A 26,570-nucleotide genomic window follows, 5' to 3' on the forward strand; every position below is an offset into this window, starting at 1 on the left:
TTTTGAAGCTCGACCGCTTGTGGTCTCTGTATTTTTTGATTGTCATAACTTCTGTTACAACATTCTTCAATGTTCCACTGTAGAAAGTTTGGAAAGGGTTTGGAAAGCATGAGGATTAAGTAAATAATGCCAGAGTTTTTATTTTTGTGTAAGCTATTCCTTTAAGTTCCTCTTTTTTGAGTAATAATATGGTGGTGTATAGGTGAAACAGATTGTGACCACTTACATGTTCTCTTCTGTTCCTGCAGTTGAGAGTTCTCAGCCTCCGTCCTCCTCCAGCAACTCCGACGAGAACATTCGTTCCATCCTTGAGCAGGCTCGGAGGGAGATGGAGGCCCAGCAGGTGGCTCTGGAGCCCGTACTGAAGGCCAACTCTATGGCCCCGACCGATCTCTCGCTCCTGGGCTCCCCGCTCTCCACCCTCCCCTACACCCCTATTGCTCAGTCTCTGAAGAAGCCCTCCACCTCTCCTCTCTTGGACTTCCACAGTGGGGTGAAGAAGGAGATGGGTGAGGTGGCCGTCTCAGACATGGGGGTGGACGGAGTGCACAAGCTCGGACGTCTCTCTGAGAGTGGTGGAGGTTTAGGTGGGGGTTCGTGGAGGGAGCACTGGTGGAGCACAGGTCTCTCTGAGCGTCGAGGAACTGGGCAGCCCTCCGTTAGTGAAGACACCCACAGCCAAGAGGACAGCAAGGAGGTATAGTGCATTGTTAATAACTTTTTATGCCACATACCCCCATATACCCACAGTATTAACCCTTAAATAATCTCCACAAGTGTTTGTCCCTTACAATTGACCCTCTTTCTAAATATAATTGTAGAGTTTTAATTTATAAAGACCTGTCTATGGGGAATTATTTATAGTTTATTAATATATTCATGACTTCAGTGTTATTTCTAGTAGTATTTATGTGCTATTATAGTATTTCTTAATACTTTTATTTTTTTAGATTTCATTTTAACTTGTTTTTTTTTTTTTTTTGATAATTTTATGTGCTTTTAACATACAGGTTTTTCTTTTTAAATAATGATAAAATATTAAACAATAATTAAATATTTCTATTTGGCTTAATTTTTTTTTCATTTCAGTTTTAGTTATTCTACTGCTGGTTCTACTTCTAATTCTACTTATTTTATTTTATTTTAGTTCATTTCCAAAACAGCTTTTCTGATTTATCTAATTTTTCATCCAAAATTTATATTTTATTTTTTTCATTTTATTGCAGTTAATGAAAACTATTTTTAAAAGTTTTCATTAGCAATAACAATACTGTTATGTTTTTTTCTTTGTGTCACATAGCATCTATATTGCATACAGAGAATACCATTTCATTCGCAAGCTCTGTATTTACTTTACATGAGTCAGATTAGTCTCACCTAGTGCTGCACGATGTATCGAAATGATCAAAATATCGCAAATGTACATATCGCAATATGCACATCGCAACGGCATGTGTGATATCTGAATTATTTTAATAATATGCTGTTTCAAAACGTTGTGAAAATTTGTTCTTTCAGACAGCATGTGATCCCTTCAGTTTTATTTCATGCCTTATTACACTCGAACGGTCAAATACACACAGAGTTATGTCAAAATACCTGAAGAGTATTCATATAAACACAGTCGGTTATGTCTTAAGAGAATGTGAACGGTTGGGAAAGAAATCGGATTGGGAGCAATAGGATCCCAGCAACCTAATACTGTAAACCTGCAGCTGTCTGTCAAACAACAAAAGAAAAAGACTTGACTGAATAACCTTTGTAGCTTTATAATGAATTCATGTGAAGACTGTGCAATGTTTAAGTTTTCATTATTCCGTTTCTGTGTTGTTTCTTACTTGAATAAATATGTCTAATATAGGCCTACCTGAAAGACTCAAAGCACTTTTTATTTCATTTGTATCTTTGTTTTATTGTATTTGTCCAATTGTTCTTATTAAATGAAAATAATTAAAATAGGTAATTGTCCACACCTAGTTTCAGGTGTTTTTGTTTAACTGGATGTTCTTAATGTTAAGATTTAGGTTAATATAACTATATATGACCAAGGTGAGCAAAGAGTTTTTGGTATGTCGATATTGGCATTATTATTTAGTTTTTGTTTTTTACATTTATGTTAAAATTACGTTTTCAGATTTGTGACATTTACTTTTTATGTAATTATAAATAACTGATTTACTTTGAGAAATTGTAGTGTTGATTTATTTTCCAAGAAAGAATGCGAAACACATATTGGCTATATAATAAAAATTTTTTAAACTATAATCTAAATTGATTTCACACACTTAAAGCAATATTGTTTTGCATATCGAATAGTGCGTTATTTAACAAGGTATCGCATATCGCATTTTTCTTCAAAAGTCACACCCTAAAATAGACCACTTCCTCCTCCTTAAGCCACATGCAGTTTCCTTATATGGCTAACCCCAACTATATTACTCTTTGCCCCCACCAGAAGCTCCCTCGGCTGGGCAGCACTGCGCCCGTGGCTCCTGCTTCCTCTCTGGATTACTGGAAAGACTGGCCCAGCTCAGAGTCCCCGTACTCCCAGAGCTCAGAGCTGAGTCTGCAGATGCCCAGCGGCAGCGAGACCCCTCAGAGCAGCCCACTGCCTTCCTCCTCGCCATTATTGTCCCTCCCCAAAGTCGCCAAACCCGTGGTGCCCCCGCTCACACCTGAGCAGTACGAGTACTACATGTACCAGGAAGTGGACACTGTCGATCTCACACAGCAGGTCAAAGACAAACTAGCCAAGAATGGCATCTGCCAGCGGATCTTTGGCGAGAAGGTCAGTGCTTTTCACATCAGATACGCTTCCATCGATTACCCACCCGTGGTTCTCCTCAGAAACGATTTGAGCAAGTGTGTGTCGGTTTCGTTTTTATACTCCATGCAAATGTATGAGTTTGTAATACCAGCTGCATCTTTCTTCTTATTGCATCATGAAATATCTTCATATTTGTTTCAGGGCTGTTTTTCTCTGAATCTGATGTACCATATCTCCTGTGTGTGTGTGTGTGTGTGTGTGTGTGTGTGGATTGCAGGTGCTGGGCCTCTCTCAGGGGAGCGTGAGCGACATGCTCTCTCGGCCGAAGCACTGGAGCAAGCTCACGCAGAAAGGAAGAGAGCCGTTTATACGCATGCAGTTATGGCTGAACGGAGAGCTGGGCCAGGCACTGCTGCCAATGCCTGGACAGACACAAGGTAACACCCCAATACTGTTTACCATCACACATACTCATATGTAGACGTCACTGTAGTTTCATCTATACAGAGAAACGTGCACAGTGGCTCAAGACGGATGTGAAAGAGCTTCTCGTTTCTGATGTGGCTTTGGTTTCTCGGTTTCACTCTTCACATCCTGAGCTGCCATCAAAGCCGCCATTCATTCGGCTTTCTTATCATTTGGCATGGGCGTTTGAGAATGCAGAACTCTCCAATCACATCCGCTTCTCTTCGCCTAAATTAGATTTCTCTTGAATATCTAACACTCAAAATGTCACAGGAAAGAAGCAAGCTGCCTGGTCTGTAATGTTAAGATCACCCATTTTTGACAGTCCAGTCAATTCTGGATCGGGAAACGGGGTTGTTTTTTCTTGATGAATATCTTGTTTCATTCTTTCTTTAATGGATGGCTTATAATATCTGTCTGATTAATATAGCGCTCTCTGAGATGCAGTTTAAAAAAAGTGAAGAAAACCAGCATTTCCTGAAAATGCTAAAGGCTGCATTCCTTTAATGGTTTGACTGATACTGGTTTTAGCCTGGCTTGAATAAATAACCGTGGGCAAGCCGAATCTCAGTGTAATTCTTCAGTAGTTCAGCCAGCTGTACCTCGCTCGGCCTTACGGTGGGAGAATTTAAATTACTCGTGACTAAATGGATACAGGATCATACTGTTGACCCACTTTTAATGTGCAATCATTATCCTAGGACAACAGCATTCTGGTGATCGATCTCAGAAGCTTATTAAAGCGCTACGTAATTATCAGCGCTCATACTTGGGGTTAAGGATTTGAACTAGCACCTAAACCTAAGTATCACACTTCGGTGTGTTATTTTTCCCGCATTGTTTGTACTGTGAAATGTGAGTTATGGATGTAAAAATCTAGTTATTATTTTGCAGTTCAAGGCCTTTTTAAACCCCGTTATGCCGTTTATTAGCAGTCATCAATTTTTATATTTCCATTGACCTGGATTTCAAGGAAAGGCATCGGGGGGTTGGGTTAAATCGGTGCAGCGTGGATGGGGAGGGGGGTTTATCTCACAGGGGCCATCCAGAAAAGGCCCCCTGGGCTCTCTCAAGGGCCTCCTTGAGCTGTTGTAATCAATTAGCCCATCAGCGCCAGGATATATGATAATTACCCGCCTCTCCTCCTCTGTGACTGGCTGCAGAGCGCACCATCATGCTCCAGTGGCTGATTAATATGCAAATAATCAGCCGATGGAATGATAAATGGGAGTCAAGCTGTGCGTGTGAGTGCGAGGCCGATTATGATGAATAGCACTTGCTCGCTGTCCTACTTAAAGAAGCCTTTCTCTGTCATTTTTATCACAAATTAAGCCAAGTAATATATACATTATAGGAATGAGTTCAACTGGAGAAGCAATAGGTGCACTCTCAGAAATAAAGGTACAAAAGCTGTCACTGGGGCGGTACCTTTTCAAAAGGTACAGGTTTGTACCTTAAAGATACATATTAGTACTTAAAGTGTACATATTTGAACTTAATAGGTACAAACATGTACCTTTTGAAAAGGTACCGCCCCAGTGACAGCTTTTGTACCTTTATTTCTGAGAGTGTGGGGATAAAAAGGAGTTAATTGAATTTTATTTCAGTTTCGTTTTTTTAAATTAAAATAAATGCATTGTATTTTATCACAACCTTTTACTGTATATATAAATGCGCTTTAATATGAAATGATATACAGCGCAATTGAAGAGCACGTGTTACTAGCACAGTATAACGGCAGACAGGAGAGGAAAATTCTTTTTTTTTAAACTCTCCCATTTGATGTGGTCGTAAAGACGTTCTACGCTTCTACATAAACGCAAATTTTGTCAAGAAAAAGAGACAGAGTCAGCAGTTGTGAGTGCTGGCCAACCCTAGCCCTGCCCCTGCATTAACTGTGTTAAATATTTTTAATGCCGTTAAACTGGAAAAATTAATTGCATGCGTTAATGTGTTAATTTTGACAGCACTAATTATATTATATTATATTATCTTATAAAAAAAAGTTATTTATAAAATAAAATTATTTTTCTTTTAATTATGTATATATATGTATACTTCTTACTTGCTTATTTTGTCTTTTATTTTCTATTACCCATATTAACCTTGGCACGATGATGTACTGTATGTTTGCACACACATTCGTGCGGTGACGTGCCAGTGTGGATAGTTGGGGCAAAAGTGTGTTTAAATGAACTGGCCAGGCTTGACCGATTTGGTAGATAATCTGAACAGCAGGCACCATAATGGCCCGAGCTTTAGTCGTCTGTAATGGGTTTCTTTCTTCCAGCTGCCCTGTTCTGTGCCTCACAGCTTTCAGCACGGAGCACTTAGCACTGAGCTAATGCACCTCAGCGAAAAAAAACTGCAAATGATGGCAGGGCACAGGAAAGAGCCCGATGTGGCTTTAAAACAGGAAGTTTTTGATGACTCCGATTGATTTAGGTCAACCTATTGATATATGCTGATTTATAGAAAGAAGGGAGCCAGTTATTTGTTTAAAAAGCAAAACAAATATTTCACTCGGTTATGAAACTTGTCATTTACTCACTGTCACGTTGATCCAAACCAATATGACATTCACTGTAACTGCACAGAAAATCATTACGTTCTTCAAAATTTTACTCTGAAGGCACTGAAGAAAGTCATACAGGTTTGGAATGACATTAGGCTTAGGAAATGATGATTTTTTAGTTTTTGAAAGAACAGTCCATGTGAGAAAATTAAAGGGAAAAAAGCAACTCTAAAGGTTAAAAAAAGACTAAAAGCCTGAATAGATAGATGTTACAACACCACACAAGGTTCTTCCTGTTCGCTGTCTGTTGTCCTCTAGCAAGTGTCCTGTATATTGCCTGTCCTTACTGACCCTCATTAGGACGACACACTCAACCAGGCTAAAACAAGCTCTCCTCCAGGGTGTGCGTGTGTGTATGTGTATGCATAGGTGTGTGTGTATATGTGTGTGTGTGTGTGAGTTGAAGAGCACTCCATGACCCCTCATCAGTCTCTGCAGATCCTCTCCTCTGAATGTCAGTCCGTCCTTGTGATCGTCCAATCAGAACCCAGTTAAGATTAGACTGGGAATGCCTCGATCAGATGTTTTAGGACCCGTTCAGTTTAAACCTGTTGTGCATGTATGAGGCGCAATCCCAACTTGCTTCAAAATTAGGGCCAAAAAGGCTTTTTTAATGTTTTTAAAAGAAATCTGACCTGCATTTATTTGATCAAAAATACAGTAAAAACCGTAATATTGTAAAACTATTTAAAATAACGTTTCAATTTTAATGTATTTTAAAATGTAATTTATTTCTGTGATGGCAAAGCTGAATTATAAAATTAACATTACAGATGCCTTTATGGTCACTTTTGATCAATTGAATGTGTCCTTACAAGTATTAATTTCTGTAAAATCCACACTGTAGTTTGAGGTTTGAGTACGTCCCAGTCGGTTCGATTTAAACCTGTTGTTTGCATATGAGACTCAATCCCATCATGCATCAAAATTAGGGCTGGACAGATGTAGGCTTTCACGTTTGTGCCGCTTATTCCGGCTCTGTGTGTGTGCTCGGTCACACGCGTAGCTGCATTAACCAGCTGTGTGTCCAGATGTGGCCGCCCCTCCCGTCCTCTTTATCACACGCATACGCACTGGTTACTTGCTGCATGTCACAGGAACATCCTGTCATTCCCGCTTGTGTCCCTAAAACACCTCCTTCCTCCCTCGCTCCCCTCCCACACACACACACACACACAGAGACCATGCCGCCAGTCAAACTGTCACCAGGCTGTGCGTGGTCTTGCTGCAGATCTGATATGACTGCCTGCTCCCCGCCTTGAGCGCCCTGCTCTCTGTTTGCCGTGTCCCCCAGCTCGGCAGGCAGCTAATCCAAACTGACGCTCCCTCCCGATGCTCTCTTCACCACCAGCACTGCACTGCACTGCCACAGCCAACGAATCAGAGAGTCGAGCTGAAATAGAGGGGTAGAGGAAGATGGGAAATGAAAGGGAAGAGTATTAGAGAGAGCGTTGGGTGCTTGATGTCTGCGTATTAAAGGAATAATAATTTACTCAAAACGTCATTATTTAATTGCCCTAATGTCACTGCAAACATGTATGACTTTCTATTTTCCTTGAAACACAAGCTGTATAGTTTGTTTCTTTCTTTATTTGTTAATTTGTGGATGAGATTACAATTTAAGCTCTCACATTTCTAGATTTTTTTTGTCGTCTTTTTAAAATATTTCTCAGGGTTGTACTTTATTATAAGATTACACAATTATATATCAAATAAAACATTTGAATTATTCAAATTATATCACTTTCATTTTAAGAATTAGCATTTAAAAATATAAATATAAAAATGAAAGATGCATTTGTCTTGTGCAGAAACTCATTTATGGTGACAGCATCAAAATGCATGATTGTACACAATATATAAAAAAAAATAGCAAATGAAACTATGACAGGGAAAGATTTTAAAACCATGTTCTCTTGTGCTCTCCAAGGCTGCATTTATACAGGGAAATACAGTGTAAAGCTAATATATAAAAATACAAAATGTATATTTTGTTTACAATTTAAAAAAATATATTATAGTTTTAAAAGAACAGCTTTCAATTTTAATGTATTTTAAAATGTAATTTATTTCTGTGATTTATTCCTTTTCTAATATGCTGTGGTCAAGAAATATTTTGCATTGTTATCAGTTATTATCAGATAAGGTTGTGCTGCTCAATATTTTTGTGGAAACATTTTTTTCCTGTGTTCTTTGAATAGAAAGTTCAAAAACAGCATTTATTTCAAATAGAAATTTAGTAATATTATTAATGTCTTTACTGTCACTTTTGATCAATTTAGTGCATCCTTGCTGAATGAAAGTATTCATTAAAAATAAAAAAAACTGAGCTGATCCCACCTTTGAACGATAGTGTAATTTCGGTCTTGCAGCTTGGAGATTCTTCCAAAAAAAAAAAAAAAAATTCTGTTTCATAGAAGAAAGTCATACAGGTTTGGAACAACATGAAGGTGAGTAAATTATGACAGAATTTTTATCTTTGGGTGAACTGTCCCTTTAAACACAGAAATGCGTATTATTGGAGGAGCTATCTTGGTACAGACCATATTAATTTTCAGAACACCAAACGTGTTTGTCTCTCTTCCTCGTTAATTTATTTGTCTCATTATGCTTCAAGAGAAGCTGTGACTTGGCATGACATGATGCATCTGTCACTGTCCATCACTTCCTGTTGCTGAGCAGGAAGACCTTGGTTGGGGTTACGGTTTCATTGGCTACTCGCTCCATATTTAGACAGATCTTCGTTCGGGCCTTCTGTCGATAAGTAATGCCTAACCAACGGACGAGGTCACGTGCTGCATTGGCACAACATCTTAATTCTGTTCCTCTCGTTTCCATAGAGATTACTCCGAAGACCTCAGCCAGCTGCAGTCCTGCCCCAGAATCCCCTTTGAGTTCGGCTGAGGAGTCTGTTAAAAGCCAGCAGGAGGAGCAGATGTGCCGAGCGTCCATCCAGGAGCCCAGCGAAACTTCCGAGTCCCAGCCCGGCACGCCTCTACCGTTACCTGTGCCGGGACACTCGGGGCTCAGCATACAAGAGATGGTAGCGATGTCGCCCGAGCTGGACACCTACGCCATCACGAAGAAAGTGAAAGAAGTTCTAACAGATAACAACCTCGGTGAGTGAGTTAAAAAACAGTGGTGGCCAATGTACCTCAGTGAACGAAATATGGACTAGCTGCAATCGACTCGATAATTTCAAGCAGTTTAGCTAAAATGAAGCTACCGTTCTGAAAAATTTGTCATCTACACTGCCGTTCAAAAGTTTAGGATCAGTATTTTTTTTTTAAGAATTTAAATAAACGAATACTTCTGTTCAGGATGTATTAAACTGATAAAAAGTGATAGTAAAGACATATTGTTAGAAAATATCTTTATTTTGAATATGCTGTTCTTTTTAACTTTTTATTCATCAAAGAATCCTAAAAAAAAGTATCACAGGTTCGCATCCAAAATAAAGGTTTTTGTTTACATAATATATGTGTGTGTACTGTGTATATTTATTATGTATATTTAAATAGACACACATGCAAGTGTATATTTAAGAAAAATGTTATATTTGTATATTAAATAAATTTAAATTCTGTAAATATTTTCTAAAAATATACTGTATGAGTGTGTCTTTATCTATACATAATAAATATACACAGTACACACACATATATTATGTAAACAAAGACTTTTATTTTGGATGCGATTAATCGCGATTAATCGTTTGACAGCACTAATATATATATACAGTCATGGCCAAAAATATCGGCACCCTTGGTAAATATGATCAAAGAAGGCTGTGAAAATTAATCTGCGTTGTTAATCCTTTTGATCTTTTATTAAAAATTCAAAAAACTCTAACCTTTCATTGGATAAGAATTTAAAATGGGGGGAAATATCATTATGAAATAAATGTTTTTCTCTAATACACATTGGCCACAATGAACAGAACCCTTTTATTCAATACTTTTTGAAACCTCCATTTGCCAGTTTAACAGCTCTAAATTTTCTCCTATAATGCCTGATGAGGTTAGAGGACACCTGACAAGAGATCAGAGACCATTCCTTCATCCAGAATCACTCCAGACCCTTTAGATTCCCAGCTCCATGTTGGTGCTTCTTCAGTTCACCACTCATTTTCTCTAGGGTTCAGGTCAGAGGACTGGAATGGCCAGCAGAAGCTTGGTTTTGTGCTCAGTGATCTATTTTTGTGTTGTTTTTGAGGTTTGTGTTTGGATTATTGTCCGGTTGGAAGATCCAAACATGGCCCATTATAAGATTTCTAACAGAGTCAGTCACTTATTGATTTTTTTATCTGTTAGTATTTGATAGAATCCATGATGCCATGCGTCTAAACAAGCTGTCCAGGACCTCCAGCAGAAATATAGGCCCACAACATCAAAAATACAGCAGTATATTTCATTGTACACATGGGGTAGTTTTTATCCCTGTGTTCTCCAAATAATTTTTTAGTTTCATCTGACCATAGAAGCCAGTGCTATCTGAAGTTCCAGTCGTGTTTGATAACTGAATATGCTGGAGTTTGTTTTTGGATGAGCGAGGAGAATTTGTCTTGAAACCCTCCCAAACAACATGTAGTGATGTAGCTGCTGTTTGACAATTTATTTAAAGGTTTTCTGACCCCGAGACTCAACTATTTTCTGCAATTCTCCAGCTGTGGTCCTTTGAGAGTCTTTAGCCACTCAAACTCTCCTTCTCACCGTGCATTAGGACGATATAGACACACGTCCTCTTCCAGGCAGTTTCGTAACATTTTATGTTGATTGGAAATACTTAATTATTGCCCTGATGGTGGAAATGGGAATTTTCACTGCTCTAGCTCTTTTCTTAAATCCACTTCACTAATTTGTGAAGCTCAATTATCTTTTGCTGCACATCAGAAATATATTCTTTGGTTTTCTCATTGTGATGGATGATTAAGGAATTTGGGCTTTGTTTTCCTCCTATTTATATTTCTGTGAAACAGGAAGCCATGGCTGAATAATTTCATATTCATAATCACCCTGGAGTGCTCAAAATTGTGAATATGAATGGGAATATACTTCAGAGATATTTTACTCATAAGAATTTCTAGGGGTGCCAATAATTGTGTCCAACGGGTATTAGAGAAAACATTTATTTCATAATGATATTTCCCCATTTTAAATTCTTATTATCGAATGAAAGGTTAGATTTTTGTGAATTTTTAAAATAAAAGATCAAAAGGAGTAACAATGCAGATTAATTTTCACAGCCTTCTTTGATCATATTTACCAAGGGTGCCGATATTTTTGGCCATGACTGTATGTGTGTGTGTGTATGTATATGTAAGTGTTTGTGTGTATGTATATATATATATGTGTGTGTGTGTGTGTGTGTGTGTGTGTGTATATATATATATATATATATATATATATATATATATATATATATATATATATATATATATATATATATATAATATTAAGCAGCACAACTGTTTCCAACATAATAAATCAGCATATTGAAAAATCTGAATGATTTCTCAGGGATCATGTGAAACTGAAGACTGGAGTAATGGCTGATGAAAATTCAGCTTTGCATCACAAGAATAAATGATATTTTAAAGTATAATAAAATAGAAAACTGTTGTTTTAAATTGTAATAATATTTCAATTTTTTTTCCCCTCTATTCTTGTTCAAATAAATGCAGCCTTGATGAGCAAAAGATACTTCTTTAAAAAAACATAAAAAATCTTGCTTATCCCAAACTTTTGAACACTATAGAAATGGTCATGGTTGACTGGTGGAGCATTCTGCAGTTTTTACTATTTTTGTTATGTTTTTGATGCCATGTTTTGTTAATTTATTTGATCATTTTTATATATAAATTATAAAATAATCTATTTAAAATATTTTTAAAAATACATTTTAAGAATTTTTAATAACTTAAAAATATTTAAGAATTATATATTTAAAAATGTTAATATACGTTTTAGTGGTATTTGCGGTCAGGCATAAAAAACTTATTTCTGCACAAATGTATATTTGCTAACACTTGCTTACACTTATGCTTGCTTCACTTGCTTACAAACCATAGTAATGCTTGATTTCCGAGTGATTTTTTTTTTTTTTCAAGTCAGTTCATTTAAATCAGTCAAACTGGTTCCCAAATGGTCTGAATAATTCATTAGCGATTTGGTCAAAGTGATTTATTAAAATCCTTATCTAGTAAACCACAATCTACTAGAAATGTCATGGAGTTTCATCTAAATGGACTGATTTGCTAAATGAATCAGACTTCTGAATGCTACTTTCCATTATTCCATACATTTTTTACTCATTATTAGATATAGTACATGGTGTATTTTGTCCTAGAGAGACAATACATATAATAATGTCTCTCCACATGAGAGGACAGGTGGAGGACAGGTTGGCCCTGCTTTAGCACTTAATGGCCGTCCACTACGACTGTCTCAATGTCCCTACCATAATTAATGAGAGGTCGAACGAGAATGTCACACTGGACACAGCTACTTTCTCCTTCACCGCGTGTTTTAACTCGCACCATCCGTTGTCCTCATGTTCAAAAGAGAATTGGCCGAAAACACTTTGTCTTTGTGAACTTCGCGTTCACACTTTCTTCTTTTAAACTCATGTGATCACACAATAAAACAAAGGAGAATACGGATATATCGCACAGACGATACCTCAGCGTGATACTGTGACAGTCTCTTTCATCTCGCAGATTCTCATTTCCCGACGCGATTTTTGTCTCGGGAGCAACAAAGATTTGTTGTGCTCTGTAGTGGAATTGACCTGTATAAAGTGCAGAATGTAAAGACAGCTGTGTTGATACGAGTCTGTGGGGAGAGAGAGAGAAGTAATCTTCTGGGATCGCAGGCTTTTGTTTTACTCTGGGGAACATTTCCTTTTTGAACATAGACGGATCGCAGTTATTGTCAAGAGGATTCAGGTGCCTTTTGTTTGGAGTGAAAAAAAAATCGTTGAAAGCTTAAGCGGCCGATGAAAACTGTTTGAAAGCACCTTGTCTTAAAGGTGGAGGTTAAAAGCGAAATCAGCAGAGCTTGTTTGATCAAACTTTGATGCCACAACACAATAAAAACATGTTCTTACAAACTCTTTGTTTTTTTTAACAATAATATTGGCCCTAAATAAATTAAATGTATCTGGCCTCAAAACATATTTGGACACTTCAGACACACGAATCAATGTTTTCTATTGAATAACAAAAACAAATGGCTTATTGGCAACATTCTCATGTGAAGGTTTCTAAAGGAATATGATTGTTTGTGTTTGCTACTCAAACCATGAAAGCAGTTTGAAAGCTTCTTAAAGGTGGAGATTAAAAGCAAAATCATCAGTTTGTTTGATCAAACTTGATGCCACAATACAATAAAAACCTGTTCCTAAATGTTTTTTTTTTAATAATAATAAAGAAAATCTATCCACAGTGGCCTCAAAATGTCTTTGGAGACTTACGACGTAGTTAAAATGTATAAATGTCCTGCATTGTATAACAAAAGTGGCTTGTTTAATGTGAAACATTTCGCAAAAATACTTTTGTTAATAATAAAACGATAAATTGTTAACAAGTATTTGGACCATTTCTGGTTGTCCAGCGTTGATTCATATGAGCTCTCCTGGACAAACGCGATTGTTTTGTCCGCTCTACAGGTCAGCGTCTGTTTGGAGAGAGCATCCTGGGTTTGACGCAGGGCTCCGTGTCTGATCTGCTGGCTCGGCCCAAGCCCTGGCACAAGCTCAGTCTGAAGGGTCGAGAGCCGTTCGTTCGCATGCAGCTGTGGCTGAACGACCCGCGGAACGTGGAGAAGCTCATGGACATGAAGCGGATGGAAAAGAAAGGTAATCTCCCTCCTTTAAAGGCATCTGTCTGGCTGCACACCAACAAACACCTGTTTGCAATTGTCTGTGTTGTTTCAGAATGTTTTTATTTCAGTGTTTATTAAAGTGCTTCACAGTTTGTTCAGTGTCGGCTTAGTTGGCACGTCTTTTCAGGACGTTTAAAAGACGGCTGTCTGGTGTGGAATTTTATTTGTTTTTTGTTGGGGTTTTTTCACTTGACGATGAAGCTCATTTGGGTTGCGTTTCCAGTTTCCTTTCGACCGCTTTTTTTCACTAACAAAATGCTGGTTCTGATTCTGAGACTGTTCCATGTAAAGAAAAAGCGGCTCATGGATGGATTTATTGGTTTTAGCCACTTTAAACCTGCTAGTTTCAAACCAGAAACTGTTAACGTCAGTATCCAGGGTGCAGGATAATGTCCTCACCACATTTTGTTTTCAAAACCTCAATCCAGCCACATTCACACAAAACTAGATGGTGCTTTTTTGACTATTTTTGTCGTTCTGCAAAACTATTGCAGCCACTGTAAAATAAATATCTTATATAATGTGTTTTTTCCCCCGAATGTTTTTTATAAAATGATTGATGTATTATATTCAAACAGCTTCTGCCAGTTACATCAGATTTTGTGTCATAAAGACCACTGAATTACGCTTCAAAAGTTTGGGGTTGGTAAGATTTATTGTTTTGTTCACCAAAGCTGCATTTATTTGATCAGAAATACAGAAAGGTACAGTAATATTGAGAAATATTTTATCATTTAAAATATTTGAAAATGTAATTTATTCCTGTGATGGTAAAGCTGAATTTTCAGCATCATTACTCCAGTCTTTCAGAAATCATTACACTATGCTGATTTTGTGCTCAAGAAACATTTCTCATTATTGTCATGTCACATTTTTCCAGTAACAGAAAAAAGCCCAACAATTGTGTATTTTGATGCACAGCCCTCGCAGATCGTCAGTACCTTGGTCATGTGTCCATATTTACATGCAGCACCTGCTAATTATCGCCAACTGTGCGATTGTGTTTATCCAGTATTGATTCCAGCCGGCGCAGGAGTTGCTGAAAACAATCTTTAAGCTGCCTCTCGTCAGCGTGCCTCTCTTTAATGTGAAGAGATGCGCGAGATGCCGGAGACGAGGCGGTCAGGCGGAGGGAGGCCTGATGGGCTGTTTGATTGCTCTTTTTTTCCCTCTTTAATAGCCCAGATGTGTCCTCTGGCTGCCGAATAGGCCGCACATGCTCTGTGAGGCCGCTCGTCGCTCCGCTGTCTGGATTGATGAGGGTGGGAGATGTCATTTCTGTGATCGGCTGTGACAGGCTGACGGCTCTGTGGGGCTGGCTTACTTAAAGTCCACTGCACCCAGCGCCGGGCCCGTACGCCTGCGAGCTTGCAGCAGGCCAAGTGAACATTCCTGGAGTCATTAGGCCTGTTTAACACTCCTCTTGGGCTAAAAGTGACATTACTGGTGCTCCCTGGGTGACGATGACGATGATGGTTTTGTTGTGAGTCAGGCTTTGCGGTTCGTGCACGCGCGGAGCGGGCGAAACTCGGGGGGACCTCCTCATTAGAGTGAAACTGGCTCTACCATTTACCCCTAAAGCTCACTGTGCGCTTGCCAGGGACGGAAAGCAACAGCTTTGCTGTCATGTTCTCTCTCTCTGTTTTGTCTCTCTCCACCTCGCTGTCTTTTGCTCTAGCTTTTCATAGAAGAGTATGAATTTGACCTCGACGCTGGATAGAGGCACAAAGCAAATTAGCCTTGCTTGGCCCTTGTTCTGAGAGTTTTGGCCACCAGCGGAATCTTTTACCATTGCTGTTGCCAAAGGCTCCTCTTCAGCAGACACTGAAACGCAGCGGAAATGACAAATTTCACACGCAGCTGTGTAGTTAGCTGTACTGAGCTTTTTTAATCAGAAAAAGGATATTAATGTGCTTGCTCTCTTGTTTGTGTTCATGTAAGAAAAATAGAAAGACGTTATACTGATAACTCGGTGTTATTGGTACTGGAATTTGTTTTCATTAAACTGTAAATTGTTTGAATTCCTGGCGTTTTGAGAATATTTGGGCCTAGTTGGGTCAGGAATTTAGATTTGCTGTTTTATGACAGTATTTTTTAATAGCGCTAATACTTTTATTTGCAATATTGTGAGATATAATTCCAGTTTAAAATAACTGTCTTCTATATTAATGTATCTTAAAATGTCATTTAATCCTGTGACGCAAAGCTGAATTTTCTGCAGCCATTACTCCAGTCTTCAGTGTCACATGATCCTTCAGAAATGATTATAATATGCTGATCTGGTGCTCAAGAAACATGTATTATTATTATTATCAATGCTGAATACGGCTTATTTTTGTGGAAACAGTGGTACATTTTTAAAGGATTCTTTGATGAAGGCAAAGTTCATAAGAACAGCATTTATTTGAAAAATGAATCTTTAGTTACATTATAAATGTCTTTACTGTGACTTTATCAAATGTATGTGCCCTTGTCGAACAAAAACAAATAATTGTTTCTAATTCTTAATAGGACAATATCTGGAATTTTTACACTTACAGTATATCTTTTTGACAGCTACTTATGTTATAAATACCTTTTATAAGAAAATTATTTCACTCACTAGTAAAAAATGTCATCCCATGTTATGAAGATTCATTGCTTTATTTAAATTAGCATAGTTTGTTAAACAGCAATGCTCAAAACAGAAACCGAATGTACAACAAATGCAAAAACTTTGAAAGCTCTCACATAATCAGGTCATTTTATAGTTTAGCCCTTGTGAATCTCCCTTTTGTTTGATGATTTTTTTAATAAGTCTTTTTTAATTATTACTTTTGTAATGCTGATGTATGAGTCAAACTTACAAAGACCTCAAGATGCAATAATAATATTTGTAATCAAAGACTGCCCCCTACTGACTAGAGAAAAATACAGCAATCATGCATTTGATCGACTGTAATTTAATCTACAGCACCTAACACATGCTGTTCAGTAGGATAGAAACCAACATAGACACTGAAGGGATCACATTGCCCCCAATATTCAGTTCAATCAATATGGGCCAATACTTTTATTTGCCGTTTAGTGAATCACATGAAGCGTACTTCCCAGAACACATTTGCTTATTTGTGTGTATATTCTCTGATTGTATTTACAGCTGTTCTCCATATGTGTTTTCCAGCCTACATGAAGAGGCGCCACAGCTCCATCGGTGAGAGTCATTCGCTGGAGACTGGTCTGTCAGGAAGTGACCTCACTCAGGGCGCCAGCCCCCAAAACCTCTCCCAGCAGCAGCAGCAGCAGCAGCAGCAGCCCCAGCTGAAGAAACCCCGTGTGGTGCTGGCTCCAGAAGAGAAGGAGGCTCTGAAGAGAGCCTACCAGCAGAAGCCTTACCCCTCCCCTAAAACCATCGAGGAGCTAGCGAGCCAGCTAAACCTCAAAACCAGCACGGTCATCAACTGGTTCCACAACTACAGGTACCGAGAAGCTTTAACCCTTAACGTTACTCACAACGGTGTGTTGCGACTTCAACATAGTCAGAACTGCATCATCTTTCATTTTAAGTCTGTCTGAAAAGCCTGCTTTAAACTGTGTTTTGTTTAAAAACGAATCCGCGGTGATGAAGCAAACAAACAATGTCTTACTGACGCGATCTGGAACTTCGTTTATTGCCTCCTATTCCATGTTCAAATTGGTGGGCGGGGTTAAAGAGGCTGTGATGTAGAAGTAGGTGTTGATCTTCTGCAGAGGTAGTGTTTCGTTGCACTATGACGTCATACTAAGAAGAAATATGAAATGAACCGTTTGGGCAACTTTGTTGCAATAAAACCATTGTCTGTTGTTGTTGCTGCCTCTTCAGTAGTTTGTTATTCTTGTTCTGTCTCCTTCGTTTCTTTTCTGACTGTGAAACAATGAGCCAGGCCAGTGTTGCCACCTTGTGGACAAACTTATTCAAAAAGCCACAGTATAAGGTGCTGAGGAACTCGCCCTCGGCTTCTTTGTTTGTTCTTCTGTGCTTAGAAAAATTGGGCTACATGCCTACGGTACATGCATATTGTGCTGATGAAGAAATTAGGCTCTGGCACTGTACCTATACCCTAACGTACGAATAAAACCCAAGTATACTTTGGACTTTAGCTTAAGGGATAGTTCACCCAAAAATGAAAGTTCTGTCATTAATTACTCACCCTCATGTCGTTCCAAACCTGTAAGATCTTTGTTTATCTTCAGAACACAAATTAAGATATTTTTTATGAAATCCAAGCGCTTTCTGACCCTGCATAGACAGCAATGGAACTGACACGTTCAAGGCCCAGAAAGGTAGCAAGGACATCTTTAAAATAGTCAGTGAATAGTTACAAAGCTACTTTTTGTGTATAAAAAAACAAAAACACGATTTCCTTGATGTCCTTGCTACCTTTCTGGGCCTTGAACGTGTCAGTTGCGTTGCTGTCTATGCAGGGTCAGAACACTCTGAACGAAGGTCTTACGGGTTTGGAACAACATGAGGGTGAGTAATTAATGATAGAATTTTCATTTTTGGATGAACTATCTCTTTACACGTCCAACTGCCTTTGTTCCTTTTCTCACAAGTCTCGTTCGTTGTTCCCGCAGATCCCGTATCCGGCGAGAGCTCTTTATTGAAGAGATCCAAGCGGCGGCCGGGGAAGGCGGCTCCCCCTCAGCGCGGCCTGGGAAGTCTGGGGGCGAAGGAGACAACAGCTGCGACGGCACCGAGTCTGACAGCACTGCGGAGGGCCGACCGAGCGGCTCCGAGGAGCGCAAGGGCTTCCTGGAGAGCCCCAGCCTCAGCCACAGAGACGAAGAGGGCGAGGCCGAGTTCCCCTGCGCCTCGGGCACCAGCAGGCCACGAGGAGGCATCATAGACAGCCTATTCGGCATCCCCGAGTCCGTATCCACTGCCGCCGCGCCCCCCTGCCGAAACCCAAAGGACAGCAGTCTGCGCAAGAAGAAAGCAGCCAACCTCAACAACATCATCCACAGGCTGGAGAAAGCGGCGAACCGCGACGAGCCTCACGAATGGGAGTTCTGAAGCGCCGCCATGTTGTTGTCGTTTTATTCTCACTTTGTCCCTCACTGAGCTAACCCGGCCAAGCCTGGTGCACACACAACACCGGTTAACCCAAGGGTTTTCGATTCGCTGTTTAGAAGTGGGCTATCAGAGACAAGAACAAGAAAAGGAAACAAGTTTTTAGTCTGTTTATTTTGTGAAGCACTTAACGGCCCTGCTGGCCACAGGGCTGTGACACCATTGGCTAATGGTGAAGACACAAAACTGAAAAGCACAGGAGAGGGAGCGTTCCCACGAAATATTCTCGAGACTGGCGACAGTCACAAAAAAACAAATACACACTATGATATCACAGTGTCTCTGTTTCTAATAGAGACCTTCTCACCAACAAGCTGAATAACTGTTACAATAATTTATCAGTTCTCAAGAGTCTTGGGAGTTTCCTCTTTTGTATCACGTATGCTTCGGCCGTCAGCAGAGACTAGTTCGAACCGGTTTCAAACCAAAAGTCAAGCATTTAAAAGCAAGTGTTGGCTGAAGGAACACGGGTGCACCGTCCCACCTGCCTCTCCCTCCCTACCCCAGAGGAGGCCATCCAATGGCTATGCAACTCTAGTACGCAATGGATTCCAGCGTAATGGAACCCGCATTATTTTCACAGTTCGGAAGCTTCTCCGATGCGAGAAGAAAATCCTTTTTATAGCAATTAAGTTGCCACCGAGAGATTGCACAGTCAGTTGACTCTAAACAGCACTCCTTTTGATTTTACACGCCAACGGCCTAAAAGAGAAAAAAAAATCATGCGAACGAAAAATTATCGTCGTAAATAAGAATCCACGATCACGCAAAAATTCATACTGTAGTTGTAAGGTCGACGCAAATGGGAGACGGGAGTAATTTCGTAACTCGATAGCTAAGTGTCAATTTTTATCGTTATTTAGGTCTCTTGTAATGGTAGCGCTCGTTTTTTTTTTTTCCATAGCTTTAATCGCCTCCGCGACTTGCGTTTTGAAGCCCGCGGAGGTCTTGTTTAATAATAAACGTCATTTTAGGCCAAAACAAAGACAGATAGTGAAGAAGAAAAAAAGGATTTGTACAGTACTTTGAGTAAATATTCCTGACAAGATATTTTTTAAAGAGAATGAACAAGCCTGATTTTTATCCTCTTATAATAGAACCATACATCAGAGACCTCTAACCAAGTTGGGCGGTTTGGGCCCATAGAATTACAATTCTAATCCAATATCTAAGGTGTTATAAATTCTAATTCTATGGTGTGGCCGTGGGCCACTGCACTGTATGGGCTGGTCCTCAGCACCAGGGTACCGGACGCTGAGTGCGGGGGGAAACCCACCTAACCGCTCGCTCTCGTACAAACTCGAAACTTCAGGTTTTTCACCAGCTTCTCCATTCACTGTTCACCCAACCATATACAAGCTTTTCGTGGCGTCCGCAACATTACCGAGTACGTTCACGGCACGCATCTGTCCTCCGAGACGACTGGAAAAACTCCTTACGAAACGGACTTGTTTTGTTTTTTCTTCATACTGTATATGACGGAGGACTCGGACACATTTTCATCTACATTTCTTGTTTAACACATTTAAAAAAAAAAAAAAAAGAGGAAAATATGTAGATTGTGAATGAAAAGCTCTTTTAACGTTAGCAACCTGAGGTGAATCTCTACACTCGCGCGTCAGAGGACGCGGCAAGGACTCGGCACCTCTGTAGAAACGTTCTTTCTCTCCTGAAACACCTTTCGAAACCTGCTCACCTTTCACCTCCGGCCCTTGTGTCATTGTATGCAGTTGATTTTGTGAACGAAAGCGCAGATCGGTGGTGCCACGCGCTCGTCTGCGTGTGAACCTTGAGTGTGAGGGTGTTTGTGTGTGTGTGATTGTTGACAAGAGCGATTTATATTTGTATATTACTACTACTACTCGCCACAGGCAGTGGAAGCAAACACCTCCTCACGTCCCTAAGCTATTTAGCAGTCCTGCAGCATATCACATAGTACATTTAAGTTCTTTTTATTTACACGCATAAACTAATGGTAGATATTTTTTTGTTTGTTGGTGTGGTTTGCTTATTTATAGATGCTGTCTTTTACATATTGATGTCTTATATTGTTATACGTGTTCTTTTTTTTTGTAATGGAAGGGACTATAAAAGGTCAGGTTACATATTTTTAGACTAATAGACTGCCGGCAGTATTGGATTACATTTAAATGATGTACTTTTGATACATGTCCATTGATTAATTCTGAAGATTATCTTTTTTTTTTTCATTTTTTTTCATATATTTTACTCTGTTAGTGAGCTGGATGAACAGTTACTACATTGACAAAGGAAGCAGAATTCTATGTATTGCATTAATGATTTTAATTAGTACGCATTTTAGATGTTTTAACAATTTTTAAAGATGACAATTCAAGATGAACTGCGTTTGGTTGTATTCACTCTACAAAGGCAAACCGATTGATGCTCTTGAATTGGGTTTTCAGGTAATTAATTAACCTGCGAACGTCCTGAGATTACCTACGTTTATAAATCGCAATCAAGTTTAGTTGCTATAATGAGCCAGTGAACAACTGGTAGTTAACGTCACTGAAATTAGCTGTCGCTTTGAGCTGCACCTTGAGGAATTGGACTTTTTATTTTATTTTTTTAGTGGGAATGAAATTCGCTTGATGTGGTTCGGTTGCGTTAAAATTTACGCCGACGAATCTTAAAGAACAACGTCGGCTTAAAACTACCTTTGGCCTTTTTTATGTGTGCCAATGAATGATTCAAATCAAATTTGTCTCTTGAAGACCTAACCTAACGAAAGCACAGAGAGATACTTCATGAACCAATGTTTTTATCGGAATATACGAATAATACGTCGAAAGCCCGTGACTGTTTCTCGAACTTTCTCTCCACGTCTAACATTGGAGTGCCTTCACTGAAAACTGTTCGCTATTATAATCGCGTCGTCTTCATTCCAAATAAGCGATTGGAAGTATCGCGTGTCAGATCATACCACGTTTTAGAAATTTTCGCCAGCAAGTTTAATAATAAGGTCTCATCTAGTCTCAGGTCATAAATTTTCTGTACTTTAGGGTGTCTGTATTGTTTTATCTGAGAGAAAACAGCTGTCCCAGGATTCAGGCTTGGTTATTAAAAAAAAACCAAAGTTTTTACAATGGCAATTTCGATCGGTTAACTTCACATTTCTTTGTCCCAAATGTCGTTTGAATCATTTCTAGGCATTCATTAGATGTTTTTTGACCATGCTGGAGGAAGTTCAAACAGATGGATCTGGCATGTGGAAACTCTTGAAATGATTTGTAGACTATACTGTAGTGTGGACCAAATTGTCAGACCAGACAAATCAACTTGTAAAGACTCTTTTCTGATCACGAATATGTGATTTCAATTGAACACATACGAAGAAAAACACACGTTTAGGAGCACATTCAGATCTGGTCTATATTAAAGACGCTTTTTTATGTCTGTCACGTTCTCACTGACTGAAACCGTAACCGTACTGTTGATATCATGGCATGAAACACTTAGAAGAACACTTAGAGTCTCCAGACGATTCTCGATGCAGATGTCCAGCACTTTTTCTCTGCTTTTTGCAAATATTTTTCTATGGAAAGTATTGCAGATGACTAAATAACACATCAACATACGACTGCACAGACAGCACGTTTATATGATTTCTTAAGAAAAAGACAAAAAAAGAAAAAAAGAAAAACAAAGCAACAAAAAAAGATCATCATTATTGATATTACATTGGTAGTCACGAGTAGCATTAATGTAGATATTCGTCCGTAGCTTAGTTCGTTAGTGATGTCATCATTGTTACCTCGTTTATTCCCTCACACGTACGTCACTTCCTGAGACAGTATGTTCTTTCTTCACCTGAGACAGTATGTTCTGAACAGCCACAGTTTGTTTCATTGTATCCCAGATGGAGATTTTTTCTCTTTTTTTGTTTTTTTTTGTTTGTTTTGTTTTTAAAGTTGTGTAGTTGTGTTACATGTGAGGCGAGCACGACGATTATACATCTGTCTCAGCGAGAGCAACACTTTAACCAAGTTATCACGATTCATTTCGACCAACAACCTTTGGAAATGGGATGTCTTGATCATGACGTTCAGATCTTTATCTCTCTCTGTTGTTGCTCTGTATGCTGTAATATGGGTAATATGAAGCCTTGTAATGAAATATGACAGGCAGCTCCCAACACAAGCTGGTATCCTATAGATTCTCCTTAGGTCTCTCAAAGCTCAGGTAGAACCTCGGTTTAGCACAGTCCTTTTGTCCATTAGTTTGTTGGTGACACTTTCCCTCTTACACCTGCTAACGACAGTTGTATGGTTTATTTTTCTATGTGTCATGGTTTTGAACCACAAGATGGAGCTGAATCCTCCATTTTACCTGAATAAAGACTCTTCCACTTTGTTCTCTTGATATGTATTTAGTTTGGTTGGTTTTTTCCTTTGTGTATCATCATGTAGTCTTGTATTCTGTTCCCAGCGCTGTTACAGTTCTAATCCAAAATGAAAAAAGCAATATCACTGTTTGAAATTCATTATTATTATTATTATTATTATTCCTCATTACCACCATAGGTGTATTAACTGAAGTAAATATCTTTTGTACAAACACATTACCACTGTACTCTGCATTTATTTGAGTATTTCTGATGCCAGGAATTTGAAGCCATGTGCAAACTACATCGTTTGCATGATGTGTAAATGTTTTCATGACTACAACAGTTATATATGCGCACATATCTGTTATGGGGACATTTTAAGGGGCCAAATGAAACTACAACACACACAAAGGTTTCAAAAATAAACATGTACTGCTAGAAATACCACACTTCCACGCAAACAGGAGACGGTTACTGAAATATTTTGAATAATTTATTTTCTTTCCACAGCCATACGTGTTTAAATAACCAGAAGGCACATTTAAAATGAATTATTGTAATTTCACTATATCTCCATAACCATTTCAATTTCAGATTGAACCCACAGCTTGTGTTAACAGCCTCCACCCTTAACAGTTAGCCAACCACGGCTCCAGAACATTTCCACCATTCTTCCAAGTGACTAAATTACACTAATTTACTTTCAAGTGATAGACATTTATTTTGTACACTAAAACTTAAATTAGGGGCTCAGGTGAAGTGAAGCCAGACAAATAATAATAATAAACCAGGGCCTATTTTTTTTTACCAAGGCCCTAATGCCATCAGTGTTCACTAGCAGTTTAAATGCTTATGCTCCATATCTACACAATTACTTTGAATACAGTTTAACAGATGAGGTAGAACACACAATTATATCGCTACAATGGCATCCATTATGATAGATAAACCATTTTCAGATATCATATTACCTTAGAAATGAAACTAAAACATTTAGGATCAAATCTTCTGAATCAGTCTTGTTTTATACACAAATACAATCAAATCTATACAGGATCTTATTCAAATAGCTGAGTCCTGTTAATAATATAAAAAATAAAACAAGACTGGGGATGTGAGTAATATGTTTTGTTTCATTTTCAAATATTGTGTATATATTAAAAATAAAATAAGACTGATTTAGACTATTCTAATAAAATGCTGTATAGAGTTGTGATGTTTTTATTAGTACCAATGTTTTTCTTTTTAGTAGAGTAAAATTATAACTGATTTACATAAGGGGTATATATTAGGAAATGGTTTTGCAAAACAAAAAACAACTTATTTAGTCTCTCTCTCTCTCTCTCTCTATATATATATGTGTGTGTTTGTGTACCTGTTTTTCTATTCGCGTGGGGACTTAAACCTGAATACACACAGACTCATGGGGACTCGTGTCACGGTGAGGACCTAAATTGAGGTCCCCACGGGTAAACAAGCTAATAAAAGTTTTTTGAAAATCTAAAAATGCAGAGTATATCAGTTATAATTTTACTGAAGTAGGGTTCGTGGAAACATCTGGAGGGAAAAGGTAAATATGACATATCCGTACAATATGTTTGTGTGTTGGCACTTTTTTTGGTTTTTGTTGGTTAAAGTGAGATATGCTTCAAGTATCCCTGTATCTTCCTCACTTGCTAGACTTCAGGCTAAATAAGATCATTACTGCCATAGCCAACATGAGCCCTACGGTGATCTCCTTCATCCTGCCCAGTTTCAGATCCTCAACCTGCTCCTCCTCCTTCCTCATGATCTCTTCTCTGCGCTGCCGGATCTCCTGCTCTCTCTTAAGCTGTTCTCCATAGTGGGATCTGATGAAGGCATCAAAGTCGAAGATGTCCTGCTGGGTGACTCCAACAGATGGGGAGTGACGGGTTCTGCTCTGCTGTCCTGATGCTGGACTCTCTCTGCCGGTGGGTCTGCTGGTTCCCAGCAGGTCTGCTTGACTCAGGATCCCACGGTCGTATTTCCTCCTCAGAGCTTTACTGCCCAGGACATTGTACGCCTCGCTGATCTGAGAGAACTTGAACGCGGCGTCCTCGCTCCCTGCGTTCTTGTCTGGATGATATATGAAAGACTGCTTATAGTAAGCAGTCTTGATTTGTGTGTGCGTGGCGGTTGGAGAAACTTCCAAAATATCATAATAAGCAGACTTTGATTTGTACAACGGACTGCCTTTAGCCTGTGTGCCACTATAAGCTCTTGTTAAAGAGATAAACTGCCATAAATAATCATTTGGAGGTCCATAAAGAGTCTTTTTATAGATGGAGCTCCTTAGCTGGCGCTTAAAGTGTGTGCCAGTATGGCTGGACAGGAGAGGGAGTTTTCCATGACTTCCCAAACACGAGCTCCTCCAGGAGCACACATGGACTGGAGATGCCTTAGATTTCAAACCATGGCGCTCAGTCCATGTAATGTTACTAACATTTCCAGAATGGAGGTCCAGCGGCACTTTCACGCGGTCTGCATCGCCACAAGCACCGGTAAAAGGTGTGTTTACAGTCCCTTTTGGAGTCTCCAGAGCTGCCGGTCTTTTAGCTGCTTCATTTCGAATCTCACAGAGCTGAGGCGAATTTATTAAAGCTGCCGCTGAAACCGGCTTACCGTCTTTATCCAAAAGCGGGAGATTTTGCGGTTTTAAAAGCTTGTTAGCCCCTCTCCCGAACCGCAGTCTGACCTCCGCCATTGCGCAGAGATCAACTGAAAAGTGCATCATCTGTTTCCGCTCAAGGCAAATTGACCAATCAGAATTGAGCTTCTTTGCAAGTTGAGTGAATTTTGGCCAATGCCGTGCGAGAAGAATATTTCCAGGCAAGAGATTGGTGGGGCGCTTAAGGTTGTTGGTGCATTATAATGATTACATAATAAACCGTGCAGATACTGGTCATTCCTAAAAATTCAGTTCCTTCTGTAGTTTGAAATGTTCAAAAAATGAAACCTAGTTTTCTTGGTTTTTGAAACTGATTTAAATTAAAGGCTCTATTAAAATTATGTTCAGTTAAAATGAACATTATCCATGTTATTACATTAATGGGGCCACAGACTTAAGTCATTCTGCTTGCCAAATACTAAAACTATTCTGGAACCACTCAATTCATAACTGAATAAAATACATATTGTATGCTATATAATAAGTATCGCTTTTTATTTCTCCTCTTTCCTACTACTTGTTTCACTTCCGTTTCAGTTTTTATAACCATTTCTTACCACGTGTAAGTTGTTGTTTTCTTTGCATGTGTGTTTGGCTCAGTGTTTTTTAAATATTACTGATTACTAATGTAGTTTGATTTTTATTTGCTGTCTATTTTAATTTTAGTTAAAGTTGGAGTAATGTTTGTCATTTCATTAGTTTTTTTTTTATTATGTCTGTATAGGTTTTTTATTAAGTTTTAGTTTTATTT

General features: G+C 38.8%; 2 protein-coding genes across 7 annotated transcripts in view; one reads left to right on the forward strand and one right to left on the reverse strand.

The window, feature by feature from the left end:
• Positions 1 to 23,364, forward strand: part of cux1a (cut-like homeobox 1a) — a 122,444-nt gene extending 99,080 nt beyond the window's left edge. For 5 of the 6 annotated variants that reach the window (XM_058789669.1, XM_058789672.1, XM_058789670.1 and 2 more), the window contains 7 exons: positions 249 to 697; positions 2,456 to 2,788; positions 3,045 to 3,204; positions 8,648 to 8,926; positions 13,476 to 13,664; positions 16,854 to 17,148; positions 18,287 to 23,364. In XM_058789669.1, coding sequence (XP_058645652.1) covers positions 249 to 697; positions 2,456 to 2,788; positions 3,045 to 3,204; positions 8,648 to 8,926; positions 13,476 to 13,664; positions 16,854 to 17,148; positions 18,287 to 18,725 — 2,144 coding nt within the window. In that variant the 3' untranslated portion in view covers positions 18,726 to 23,364. The remainder of the gene's footprint in view (positions 1 to 248; positions 698 to 2,455; positions 2,789 to 3,044; positions 3,205 to 8,647; positions 8,927 to 13,475; positions 13,665 to 16,853; positions 17,149 to 18,286) is intronic. The other variant, XM_058789675.1, reaches the window with a different exon arrangement.
• Positions 20,589 to 26,310, reverse strand: LOC131548412 (uncharacterized). Its single transcript, XM_058789678.1, has 2 exons — positions 24,860 to 26,310; positions 20,589 to 23,244 (listed from the first exon to the last, which is right to left on the reverse strand). Exons 1-2 carry the CDS (start codon positions 25,883 to 25,885, stop codon positions 23,173 to 23,175), a joined length of 1,098 nt encoding a protein of 365 aa, XP_058645661.1. The 5' UTR covers positions 25,886 to 26,310; the 3' UTR covers positions 20,589 to 23,172.
• Between the last annotated feature and the right edge of the window lie 260 nt (positions 26,311 to 26,570).

The sequence above is a fragment of the Onychostoma macrolepis genome, chromosome 10 (assembly GCF_012432095.1).
Source record: "Onychostoma macrolepis isolate SWU-2019 chromosome 10, ASM1243209v1, whole genome shotgun sequence".
NCBI classification, from domain to species: Eukaryota; Metazoa; Chordata; class Actinopteri; order Cypriniformes; family Cyprinidae; genus Onychostoma; species Onychostoma macrolepis.

Coding starts and splice junctions, on each gene's coding strand:
- LOC131548412 (XM_058789678.1), bottom strand. CDS start 25,885: ATGATGCACTTTTCAGTTGATCTCTGCGCAATGGCGGAGGTCAGACTG. Junction 23,245..24,859: donor GCAGGATGAAGGAGATCACC/GTAGGGCTCATG, acceptor ATTTTGGATTAG/AACTGTAACAGCGCTGGGAA.